A 12,708-nucleotide genomic window follows, 5' to 3' on the forward strand; every position below is an offset into this window, starting at 1 on the left:
GGGTTTCCTCATTGTTGCTTTATGTTAAAAACAGTTTTTCAACCTCATTATAATGCACTTTGTTGAAGGTGTGTAGCTGTCACATCTCTTGTTAGAGATAAACTACCACCATGCAAGCGAGTTTGTTTCATTCCACATTATTATAGTTTTAAAACACTCCATTTATTAATATAAGTCAAGTTTTACCGTATCTTTGTTATAAATTTGTATTTCATTTCATTCCCTTCTTAAATCCAAGTCAACAATGCCAAAGTTCCTAGATTTTCCTTTGCTTGTTTTATTTTACTCATCTTTATTATGGTCACTATTGGTCGTAAAATTTTGGTGTCATGTAGACTAATATCTAATAACAACATTTTGGCGGGAAGGAGCTATGCTCCCCATTCCAATGACTTCCATCTTTGAAACTTGTTGCAAACACTAATCACATACAGATTGCAAACCCTCTATTTTTTAAATGCCAAAGGAATTATACATCTCCCTTAATAGAAAACATATTTTTAGTATAATAATAATAATAATCCAATTTTAAGGCCACAGACGTCAAATTGGTTTATGGGACCCCCTTATTTGTGGGACAAGGGACCCACCTCCATTCAACAATTTGATTGATAAAGTCTACAATGGAATACATACTCTAAACCCCTTTGGAATTGAACAAAAATTGATAGAAAATTATTCTACTTAAGTTAAAAATCAAATATTTTTATTTACCATAAACATTGAAACATTTTTTTAAAATATCATGTATTAACTCTATGTTCATAACCTAGACACTCCAACTCATGATTAAAATTATATATATATATATATATATATATATATATATATATATATATATATATATATATATATAATTTCCATTACTTTATATATATTCAAGGCAAACCACATGCTATGAACTATCAAACCCACTCAAGTTTACATCACATTTAACAAAATATTTAAAAGAAAATTCTTATTTTAATATAAGACTTTAACAAAAAAAAATTATCCATCTTAACTAGAACATTTAAATATTAACTATATAATATTTAATATTTAAATATCAACTCTATAATATTTAATATTTAAATATCAACTCTATAATATTTTCATATTTTAATTAATATAAATATTGAAATATTTTATTATAATAAATACCAACTATATAATATTTTTATATTTTAATTAATATAAATATTAAAATATTTTATTGATATCTTATATTAAAATATTTTATTGATATCTTATATTAAAATATATATATTTTTTTTAAATAACATATGTAAATTTAAGTGGACATAATTAAAAACATGAGTTTCTTCCTTGAACATCATAGATTCAAAACCTTTCGCCCAATTTTAATTTTTAATTGAAAAAATGGTACATCTCCATTAAAATTTAAATCAATATATAATATTTTAAATATAATTAATATAAAATTTATATAACGTCAAACTCCACTCTATATCATATAAGAAAACGATTATATCTGTGTTTCATATGAAATTATATGAAGTGATGTTTCACACAATGAAGCATCTTATCTCGCACGATGATGACGTGGTTCGGTGCTGTTATACTTATTTTGTTAACTGAATCGATATACAGGTTGAGTAACTCCATGGCTGCCTATTCTTGCATTCACCACCGACGGGACCACACGAAAATCTACACATGAGCTATCAATATTGCTTCGCCTCTGCCAACTAAAAGATAATTAAAAGGTTGGATTAAAGATATGAGTGTGTTACCAGTCATAAGACATCAGACAATATATGAGTCGACCCATTTCCAGAAATATATTTAAGTAGTTGAACCAAGCCAATTTGATTGTAAATTTTGAGATCATTTTTATTTTTATTTATTTATTTTTTCAGGAAGGAAAACGCAGTATATTATATTATTAGGGAAAATATACAAAATAGTTGACATTATATCATCATTCATAGGATGTATAAGAACATAGTTCTCTCAATCTCACACTAGAAGAAATGTGTCATATGACTGAACAATACATAACCCAGCAAAGAAAATCACATCATAGGTGACAAGATTTTCCTAATACTCAGAGCCAAAAGAGAGAACCTCATTTTGCCAAAAATATGCAGAAGGTAGATCATCCCATTGTCATATATGGATATCAGAACAGTAAGTTAAGTGACATATACAAATCTCCTAGACCAAACTTCTTCTCCGACTACCTTCAAAAGGACGAACACAATAGATCGCAAAGCTAAGACACCAATGTCCCAAGAACCAGAAGAGATGAAGGAGATGCAAGATAAAGGAAGTTGGAAGACCGTAGAGAAAAAAAAGAAAGCTACAGCGCTAATCTCGCCAAGAAAGACAAGGAGCCAGATAATTAAAAACTAAATGTTAATCTCGCCAAGAAAGACAAGGAGCCAGATAATTAAAAACTAAATTATAGGTCCGATAGACCAATTTGGTCTCAGTGGACGTTAACCATCATCATCATCATCATCACTATATATTAAATATTAAATATTTAGTTTAATTTATATATTATGGTTAGTTTTTTTTGTTAATTTTATTTAAAATAAGATAGAAATTTATAAAATTAATAAATTTAAGTTTGTGTAAATAATATCTTAATTTTTTTCCAAAATGTTAAATTTATTTATATATTTAAAAAGTTATTTTAAATAACTAAAAATTCCAATATTATAAAAAAATATTACAAATTTCAATCAAATAAATTAAAAACTTAAAATATTTAAACCAAATCTTAAAAAAAAACTTAAAATATTTAACCTAAATCTTAATTAAATCTAAGAAAACTTTTCAATAAATATATTAAACATTATTATATAATTATTATATTTTTTTAATTATTAAATAAAATTAAATATATACTAATAATTACAATAAATATTAATTTTTTTTTTATATATTTTTAGGTATTAAATAAAACTAAATATATATTAATAATTATACTAAATATTAAAATTAGGTTATATTTAAAAGACTATGACATTACTTATACGTCTTATTTTGCTGGTTTACTTTTTTAATTAATATAAGGAAAATTTTATTATTTTAAATGAAATGATTTATTTTTTATTTTTTATAATAATTTAAAAATTTTAATTTTAATGATATTTAATTTAAATGATAATAATGTAAGTGGTGGTGTTGATCGACTAATATCAACATAGTTTTGTTGAGTTACAAAATTAATAAATTTAATATAAGATCAACAACCTAAAAGAAAGTGATTTTCATATTCAACCATCTTAAAGTCACAGAAGTGATAGATTCTTTCATTTAATAGAATTTTTGGAATGTAGCTCATGAGAATTTGTTCTTATTTTAGCCATGCTTATTTTTTTCTTTACACTAGTCAAAGGTCTAGAGATACTTTTGATTTTCAAGACTTGAGTTGATCACCTCTTTATATCTTAGTTTCCTTTTTCTTTATGACTCTTTAGAACCCCACAATTTTTCCTTAAATTTTAATGTCATAATATTATAAATATTATTTTTATTATGAAAAATGATACTTTCCTTGATCTTCTCAATAGTCTAGTTAAGATTGGACATCTTTATACTATCCAGCGAAAAAGTCCAGACCAATTTCTAAGATGGAGCAAGATCCAATAACCCATTTCAGATTGCTAAAAAACAAAGGAGTCCTCTAACGAGGCAGAGGAATTGCTCAGATGGCCAAAAGTAGCTAGAATCCGGGTAAAAAAATTTCAAAAAATCTGGTAGAGGTAGTGTTTGAATCATGTTTTTGATAGTGGAAATGGATTCAGCACCATGAAAAACGTCTAAGACACCTAAAATTTTGAAGTTTAACAACTATAACTTGGATTTACAAAAATCCTTGTTGGATTTTTTCTAAATATAACCAGAATTTCCATAACTTTCTTAGCATCTCATCCGCGTCATTAAACTAGGCAAAAAACCGATACTTGAAACAGAGCATGCTGCACCAAGATTGAAAGATATATGGGGTTAGATTGGGAAACTTTCAAACTAACTCTTGATAGATGGTTAAATTTTTTTTTTTTCAATATTAGAAAATTTTCAATGGAGACACGTTTTTGTTTTCTACCCTTTAAAAGCTAGGGTGCTTATTTTACTTAGCAATTGTCTATAATGCGACTTTTTGGAAGCCTTTCTAGTCGGTTTTTCCGGTCAAAATCCGGCAGCAATTTATTGGAATCGCAAGTTTGATAGCTAGTTTCTGCACAATCAAAGCCTCCCAAGGGTTTTCCAGGCGCTGAATCCACCAGAAAAACATTCAAAAAATCGCATTATAGACAACTGCTTTTTATTTTGTTTGTTTGGTTTTTTTTTCAGCTTATTTTAATTTTTTTACTGCTCCCGATAATCATAACTTTTCAATCAAAGTGCGTTATAAATACCTGTCCACGGAGACACGTTTTATTTTTCTTAATTTTCCTGCTTTTATTTATTTATTGATTTATTTTCTATTCACAGTTTTGTATATGCAAATGTGTAATATTGCAAAATAAAACCTCCGTATGTAAACGGATCAAAAGTGGTTGTAAAGGTGAAATGACAAGTGATGTGGAAATATAGCATTTTTTTAATGCTGGACGCAGCTATAAGAAACCCTCACCGGTTTGTATTTGGTATCACCAATTGCATTTCCGGTGCCTAGTCCAGAAAAAGAATGACGACGGAGTTGGGATTCCTGCAGCGGTCAGTTTCAGAGAGTGGAGAGGTTTACGCTAAATTCGCCACTGCTCTTATTTTTGTTGTATTGGCAGCGGTATGGAGCTTCTTCTCCAGCAGAAGAAAGGGGAGGCTACCTCCAGGGCCTTTCCCGTTGCCCATTATCGGCAACCTTCACATGCTGGGAAAGCTTCCCCACCGAGCGCTGGCTGCTCTCTCTATAAAATACGGACCTCTCATGTCTCTCAGCTTCGGCTCCGCCCTCATCTTAGTCGTCTCGTCTCCAGAAATGGCCAGGGAGGTTCTAAAGACCCACGATGAGCTTTTCGCATACAAATGTTCGTCGGCCACTTCTAAACATTTGTCTTTTAATTTTACGGACATCATCTTTTCTCCGTATAAGGTTTACTGGACGCAAATGCGTAAGCTCTGCGCTATGGAGATGCTCAACTCCAAGCGCTTAGATTACTCCCGTTTTATTAGAGAAGATGAAGTCTCCGCTATGATTCGCTCTATTGTTAATTCAGATGCCCACAAGGACTCTCGTCCTGTCAACGTCAAGCAACTTGCGTCGTCCCTTGTGACAGCTATAGTCTTGAGGATGACCTTCGGTAAAAAGTATTCGGACCGGGATTCAGGAGCATTCAGTTCAATGATCAAAGAAAGTTTACTGTTACTCGGCTCCTTTAATATTGGAGAATACATACCTTACTTGAACTGGATGGATTTGCAAGGTCTCAACCGTCGGTTGAAGAAGCTACGTACAACACAAGACCAGTTGCTAGAGAAAGTAATAGAGGAACATTCTGCCCAGAATCGGAGCAACATGACGCATGATCTTGTGGATGCCTTACTTGCAGCCTCTGCGGATAAAGATAGAGAGCTCCAAATTTCACGAGATGGTGTAAAAGGAATCCTCTTTGTAAGTTAAAATTAACCCAAATTGATGAATATTATATCAGATTAGATTCAGGAATCCTCTTTGTAAGTTAAAAATAATCCAAATTTAATTGTGTGATGTTGATGTTGGCAGGATATATTGCTTGGCGGCTTGGAGACGGCGCCTACAATGATAGAATGGGCAATGGCGGAAGCGCTGAGAAACCCTCCAGTGATGAAAAAGCTTCAGGACGAGCTGGAACGCGTTGTAGGATTGGGTCGCATGGTATGCGAATCTGATCTTCCTCAGCTCGTTTATTTACAAGCTATGGTGAAAGAAACGCTTCGACTCCACCCAGGCGGGCCTTTCTTGTACCGCCGCTTACATGCTGAGTCTTGCAATATATTGGGCTATCAAATCCCCCAGAATACCTGCGTTCTCGTCAATCTTTGGGCGATTGGGAGGGACCCAAAGTCATGGGAGGACGCCGAAACTTTCAAGCCAGAAAGATTCATGGAAAGAGTTGGCTCGGTGGTAGATGCAAATGGACATCAAAACCTCGGGTGGCTTGCCTTCGGAACAGGCAGGAGAAGATGCCCGGGAGAGCAGTTGGGAATGCTTGCTCTAGAGCTTGGGGTGGCGCAACTCCTTCACTGCTTCAACTGGAGGCTTCCCTTTGATGACATGAACGGGAAAAATCAAGAAATGGAGATGACTGAAAAGCATAATGGATTCTCATTGCCCAAGGCTGATGAACTCTGTGCTATTCCAACCCCACGCCTTGAATGCGTTGCGCACCTGAAGTAGGACTTCGATTCTAGTGGAATCTGTGGACAGAGAAGTCTTTTGGTGCAGAAACCGTTCGCCAGTAGTGGCTTCACCCCTTCCCTCGTCGTTTTAAGGTGTTTGTTTAGTTTTAAGTTGTTTGTTTAGGGTTCAGAAATGTCATAGCTTTTTTAAAGGTGTTTGTTTAGGGTTGAGAATCACGGTATGAGTCATGTATCCATGGTGGTGACTATAGAATGCATAGGATATAAATATGTACGTGTACGTGCTCTCATAAGGCTCTCAATAAAGTGGAAGGGATGGTATTTGTTTTACTATTACGATAAGGTTATTCAGATATGTAATATATCTGAACAATAGAATAGTTAATTAATTTTGTTAATTAAAAGTTTGATCGATAATAACTAGTATAAACTCAATTTCTCGTAAACTTTATTTAAAATATGGTTATTAATTTAAATTTATTCTAAATGTTATAATTAAAACACATATATTAAAGAATATTTAATTCTAAATATTACCATAAAGATAATAATATATTTTTTTCTCTATATTAATAATGTTAATTAGTTTTTGTACCAGATGTTGTAAAGAAAGGTTGTAAGGCATAAATTGAATATGATAAAATTATGATAAAAATCATAAAAGATCGTTAATTATGATAAAATCATTCTTAACTAAATGACCATAAAACATATCTTCCATCTCTGAAATATACTGGAAGAGAAACATCTTCATTTTTAACAGAAAATAACTATTTTTAATTTGCCTATCACATTTTAGCCAATTATATTGATAAATTAACAAAATAATGCACACTCAAATAATTGATTAATAAATTTAAATAGAGAAGAAACATAATTTGTAGAATGTAGAAACAAGTCGCAACTTGTAAACAATTGCTACCATTTAAAAACTAGCAATTCTCATAATAAAATTTAAAACTCAAAGAAAGAAAAATGGAATTAAAAGCAAAGAAAAAATTTCTTATAACAGATGTGCTTCATGCCAACTTCATCTTGAAGTTGAAGCTGGTAGGCACATACATACATGAATATAACAAAAACTCATTTGCAGTTCAATTGTATTCCCTAGAGTTTGAGCTACATAAAAGCTACCCAACTGAAGCATTTATATAAGGCTCAAAAGAGGTGTACCTGCTGCAACGACTTATATAATTTTATTGATGTTGTCATGTCAAAATCAATGTGATACAATTAAGTCAGCTTTAAGCAGAATCTCATTGAAATTTCTATACAATGTCATATGTCCTATCATTACTCATTCTGACTAGAATAACTTTAATGCTCACTATTAACACCTCGACCACAATATGTAAGTATAATGTAGTTTTGTAGAACAAATCTTCCACAGTAGCCTTAAGAAAGGATGCATATTGGTGATGGACTATTTGTCTTGGATAAGCTTAAATTGTGCATAAAAAATTCACTCATACCAAGGGATAGTCTACATTATTCACTCATACCAAGGGATAGTTGAAAGCTTAGACATTGCCAACTCACAGAAGCTACCTCAGATTTGTAAGTTTAGATATTTGTATTCTTAATATCTAAAACCACGTCGAGTAGTTTAGAAATGGCTCCTCTTCCATTGCAAAAAATCAGTGGTTTTGTGGCAGAATATATAAGATTTTTTCCCTGAGAAAAAATAATAGTTATAAAAATTCTTCAATTGAATCATTACTATTGACGTAGTGGCAATTGGAATGATATTAACTCCCATCCACTTGTTGTCTATGTTAAAGGATTAAATTACATTTACAATGGGAGATAGATAAGATCCATGACTCTGAAACAATATTCATTTTCCATGAAAGGCTATCAAATAATGAACAAAATTTAAATGTGAAATTGAAACTGCCAAAAAAATTGATACAAAAACTTTAAATGAAATAATAATCCAGAGGGAAATTGTACATTTTTTCACCCATAACCAACTAAACTACAAAATTTAGGAAGCTAACCAATTACTTTTTCCTATGGGTTAAAATCATACAATGAAGACAACTTAAGATACCTAAGAGAGTATAGCTAGAGGAAATCTTTGCAAGGATGGTTAATCTCATATATTCAGGTCACAACCAATGACAATTCGAGAGAACATGTACAAGCATTAAAAGTAATAACCATGTTGACCTTGCCTTAAAATGTTGAGCTTAGTGGTAGCCCATTAAAATTTTATTAAAATATTCAATATCAATAGTGAAAACGAGTCATAAACATACCAATAAATAATAATTCCCTTATTAAGATGACAGTGTAAACATCCAAGAATTATGCAACATAGAAAAATCTCTACAGGTGACAAATTTCACATGAATGTGTTAGGTCCCTATGCTACTCGCATAACCCCTATTGTTATTAGTGCAACCCCCTTATTATATTGTTGTGCCCATGTAGTATCCATATTGTTATTATTGTGCCCCATAGAATCCCACTATTGTTATTGTTGTGCCCTTATATTATTATTGTTATGTATGACCCCTTACACTTCTATATATAGAAAGGAGGTCTTGTAATCTGTATTATCCAAGAATTGTTCATTTGTGTAATGTAAAGGAGGTTTCCCCCTCGAAGAGGCTGAATTCTAAGGCGTTTATATTTCTTTTCTATCTTTTTGTGTGTTGGTTTCATAACATTTGGTATCAGAGCTTTGGATTCTAGGGTTTCACTGCTTCAAACAGGTCATCATGGAATTTTTGTTATAACGTTTTCGCTATAAAGTTTCAGAAGCTCAAAAAAAACTCATTTGAGAAGAAATCGGTTTGAACCTCGGGTCTGAATTCCAGATCTTATTTCACTATATTTTTGGAGATATGATCTAAGGAAGTTAGGGTTTTTGGAAGCTCCATAATTTCATCTCAAACAGGTCATCGTGAAATTTTAGCTATAATTTTTTTCTACGAAGGGTCAAACTCGGAAATTAAAACCCATTTGAGCCGAAATCGTGTTGAAACTTGGGTCCGAATTTCAGAGCTTGTGTCACTACATTTTTGGAGATATAATCTGAGGAAGTTAGCATGTTTGTAGAATCCCAAATTACATTCTAAACAGGTGACCTTGGGAAAATCATCATAACTTTCTCTCTGAGCATCAGATTGAAATTTCATAAGGCATTGCAGAAAGAGGACAGAATGTAGTTTTCAGTGTATATTTTTTAGATCTGAAGGTCGAAACAGTGACACGTGGCATGTCGTACAATTTCGATCCACTGAAACATTATATAATCAGGTCATCTTAGGAGATTGGGAATAACTCTTCCTTGGAGAATCCAATTTTGATCAGATTGATGGCATTGTAAAGAGGACTACTGTAGGAAGTAATTTCATATCCTGGAGAGCTACAATTACAGAGATACAACAGATTCAATATCAAGCTCTTACAAAGTGAAAAAAGAGGAAGAAATGCAACATGATATATCAAAATTACGAGACCAAGTGCAACAAAATTCACTCTCACAAAAAGTAACAGAAGCTAAGATGGATGGTTTAAAGAAAGATGTGGAAGATAAAATGGATGGTTTAAAGAAAGACATGGAAGCTAATATGAATTCCGTGGAAGCTAAGATGGATGGTTTGAAAGCTAAGATGGAAGACAAAATGGACGATTTGAAGACAGATTTGACAAAGTTGCTACAAGAAATGTTTACAAACGGAGAAAAGGTAGTAAAGGAAACTCATGATGAGAACAAAATAAATGTTAATCATGATTTCATAGACTCTAACGTTGGATTGAAGACCCACCATGTTCCAAAGATCGATATGAGGAAGTTTGATGGCAAGGATCCCGGAACATGGATACTACAGATGGAGCAATTTCTTGATCTCCATAATGTGCAAAACACACAAAAGGTACATATTGTAACTTTATATTTGGAACCAAATCAGTTTGTATGGTATCGATGGCTTTGCTCTCATAAGCAAATTGTCACTTGGGAAATTTTTATGGAAGAAATGATAGCACATTATGAGGATACAAAAAGAAACACATTTTTTAGCCAATTAATAAATCTCAAACAAAAGGGTACAATGATGGAGCATATTGAGGACTTCCAAAAATGGAGTATAAGGGTAAAAGATATTCTAGAGGAGGATAGGATTAATGTGTTCAAAGGGACTTTGAAGGATAACATCCAACATGAGGTTCGCCTTTGGGAACCTAATTAATTGGAGAAGGCATTTAGGTTGGCAAGAAAAATGGAAAGCAAAATTATGGAAACAAGGAAGCCTACCACTCACAACTATGGAAGTGTTGTTTCCCCTAGCCTTCCACAAACTACAAGGTCGGCACCACAACAATTAGAAGAAAAAAGAGAAAAAGGGATTTGTTATAGTTGTGATAGAAAATACACTAAAGGTCATAAGTGTGCTGAGAAGAAATTAATTTACATAGGTTGTGAAGAGGAGGAAGAAGAGGAATAAGAAACGTCAAAAGAAGAGGATATACACCAGGAACAAACCATAGATAAATAAGAAATGAATCTGACCATATCTTGTAATGCATTGGCCAGAATTACCACTCCTCAAACTATCAAGATAGAAGGACATATCAAGAAGAAAAAGGTAATAGTGTTGATTGATTCAGGCAATACCCATAATTTTATTCATTGTAAGATAGCCAAGGAATTGAATTGCTTCCTGTATCCAACACTAGAGTGTCAAGTGATGGTTGCAAGTGGAGGAACCATAAATTGCTCTGGAAAGTGCCATAATATCAAGTTATCCATGGAAGAATATGTATTGAATATCCCAATGCTTTCCATTCCAATGGGTGGTGTTGATGTTGTACTAGGAGTCCAATGGCTACAATCCTTGGGTACAATAGCTTTTAATTTTCAAGAACTTTTCATGAAATTTTCTTCGAAGGGAAAGGAAGTTGAATTAATGGGTAGCACAGGGAAACCAAGAAAGATAATCAGCTCTAATGGAATGACAAACCTTCTAAAGAAAGAACAAAGAGGCGTAATTGCACAATTATGTTTGCTAGAGGTCCCCACATCAAAATCATCTATTTCTCCAGATCTCCAAAAATTCTTGGACAATCATTCCAAGGTATTTGAGACTCCCAAATGCCTCTAATCTATTCGTGATCATGATCATGCTATTCATTTGATTCCAGGAAGTGTTCCTCCAAAAATCAGGCCTTACAGATATCCATATGCCCAAAGGAGTGAAATTGAACATATGGTTACAGAAATGCTAGAGGTTGGTATAAGTATCCAACCAAATTCAATAGACGAAGCAAAGGGTGAATGGAAGAATGACGAAGTAGGGTGAGAACTCATTCAAAAGTTGCAGAAGATCCCAGTTCAAACAATATTTCCAGAACTTGGTAAGGAAGGAAAAATCATATTGGAACTTGAAACAGTCACAAAATCAAGAAATCAACAGCTACGAAATTGATCAATTTCAAAGTATCTTATCAAGTGGAAGAACTTTCCTGCTGAATATTCCACATGGATGGATGATAACTTTATATAGAAGAATCCAGAACTACTCAAGTGTTGAGGACAACATTTTTTGAAGGAGAGGGGCATGTTAGGTCCCTATACTACTAGTGTAACGCCTATTGTTATTAATGCAACCCCCTTATTATATTGTTGCGCCCATGTAGTCTCCATATTTTTATTATTCTACCCCATAGAAGCCCACTATTGTTATTGTTGTGCCCTTATATTATTAGTGTTATGTCGGCTCTGATTATATTATGACCCGTTAGACTCCTATATATAGAAAGGAGGTCTTGTCATTTGTATTATTCAAGAATTGTTCATTTTTGTAATGTAAAGGAGGTTTCCCCCTCGAAGACGCTGAATTCTAAGGTTTTTATATTTCTTTTCTATCTTTTTGTGAGCTGGTTTCATAACAGAACATAACAATTTGAAACTCCCTCTAGCTCCTCTATGTTAAATATGAGAAAATCATTCTTAACTAAATGACCATAAAACATATCCTCCATCTCTGAAAATATCCTGGAAGAGATTAGTGCATTCATTTCCTATCACATTTTAGCCAATTATATTGATAAATTAACAAAATAATGCACATTCAAATAATTGACTAATAAATTTAAATAAAGCAGAAAAATAATTTGCAGAATGTAGTAATAAATGGCAACTTGTGAACAATTGCTACCATATAAAAACTAGCAATTCTCTTAATCAAATTTAAAATTCAAACAAAGAAAAATGGAATTAAAAGCAAAGAAAACAAGTTATTATAACAGATGTGCTTCATCCCAACTTCATCTTGACGTTGAGTCTTGTAGGCACATACATACATGAAAACAACAAAAACACATATGTAGTTCGAGTGTATGCCTTGGAGTTTGAGCTACATAAAAGCTACCCAACTGAAGCATTTACACAAGGCT

General features: G+C 32.5%; 1 protein-coding gene across 1 annotated transcript; it reads left to right on the plus strand.

Annotated features, from left to right (window-relative positions):
- The first annotated feature begins 4,608 nt into the window (after nucleotides 1–4,608).
- On the plus strand, nucleotides 4,609–6,636 carry LOC149232264 (cytochrome P450 71AU50-like). The gene is made up of 2 exons (XM_089379383.1): nucleotides 4,609–5,572; nucleotides 5,684–6,636. Exons 1-2 carry the CDS (start codon nucleotides 4,649–4,651, stop codon nucleotides 6,335–6,337), a joined length of 1,578 nt encoding a protein of 525 aa, XP_089235509.1. The 5' UTR covers nucleotides 4,609–4,648; the 3' UTR covers nucleotides 6,338–6,636.
- Nucleotides 6,637–12,708: the final 6,072 nt, after the last annotated feature.

Source organism: Pinus tabuliformis, chromosome J (genome assembly GCF_031772625.1).
Source record: "Pinus tabuliformis cultivar Carrire ecotype Pingquan chromosome J, CPIR1, whole genome shotgun sequence".
In the NCBI taxonomy this organism is placed as follows: Eukaryota; Viridiplantae; Streptophyta; class Pinopsida; order Pinales; family Pinaceae; genus Pinus; species Pinus tabuliformis.

Bases quoted from the DNA above. Each gene is read 5' to 3' on its own strand.
- LOC149232264 (XM_089379383.1), top strand. From the start codon at position 4,649: ATGACGACGGAGTTGGGATTCCTGCAGCGGTCAGTTTCAGAGAGTGGA. The intron at 5,573-5,683 runs GTAAGTTAAAAT...TGATGTTGGCAG, and splicing joins GTGTAAAAGGAATCCTCTTT to GATATATTGCTTGGCGGCTT.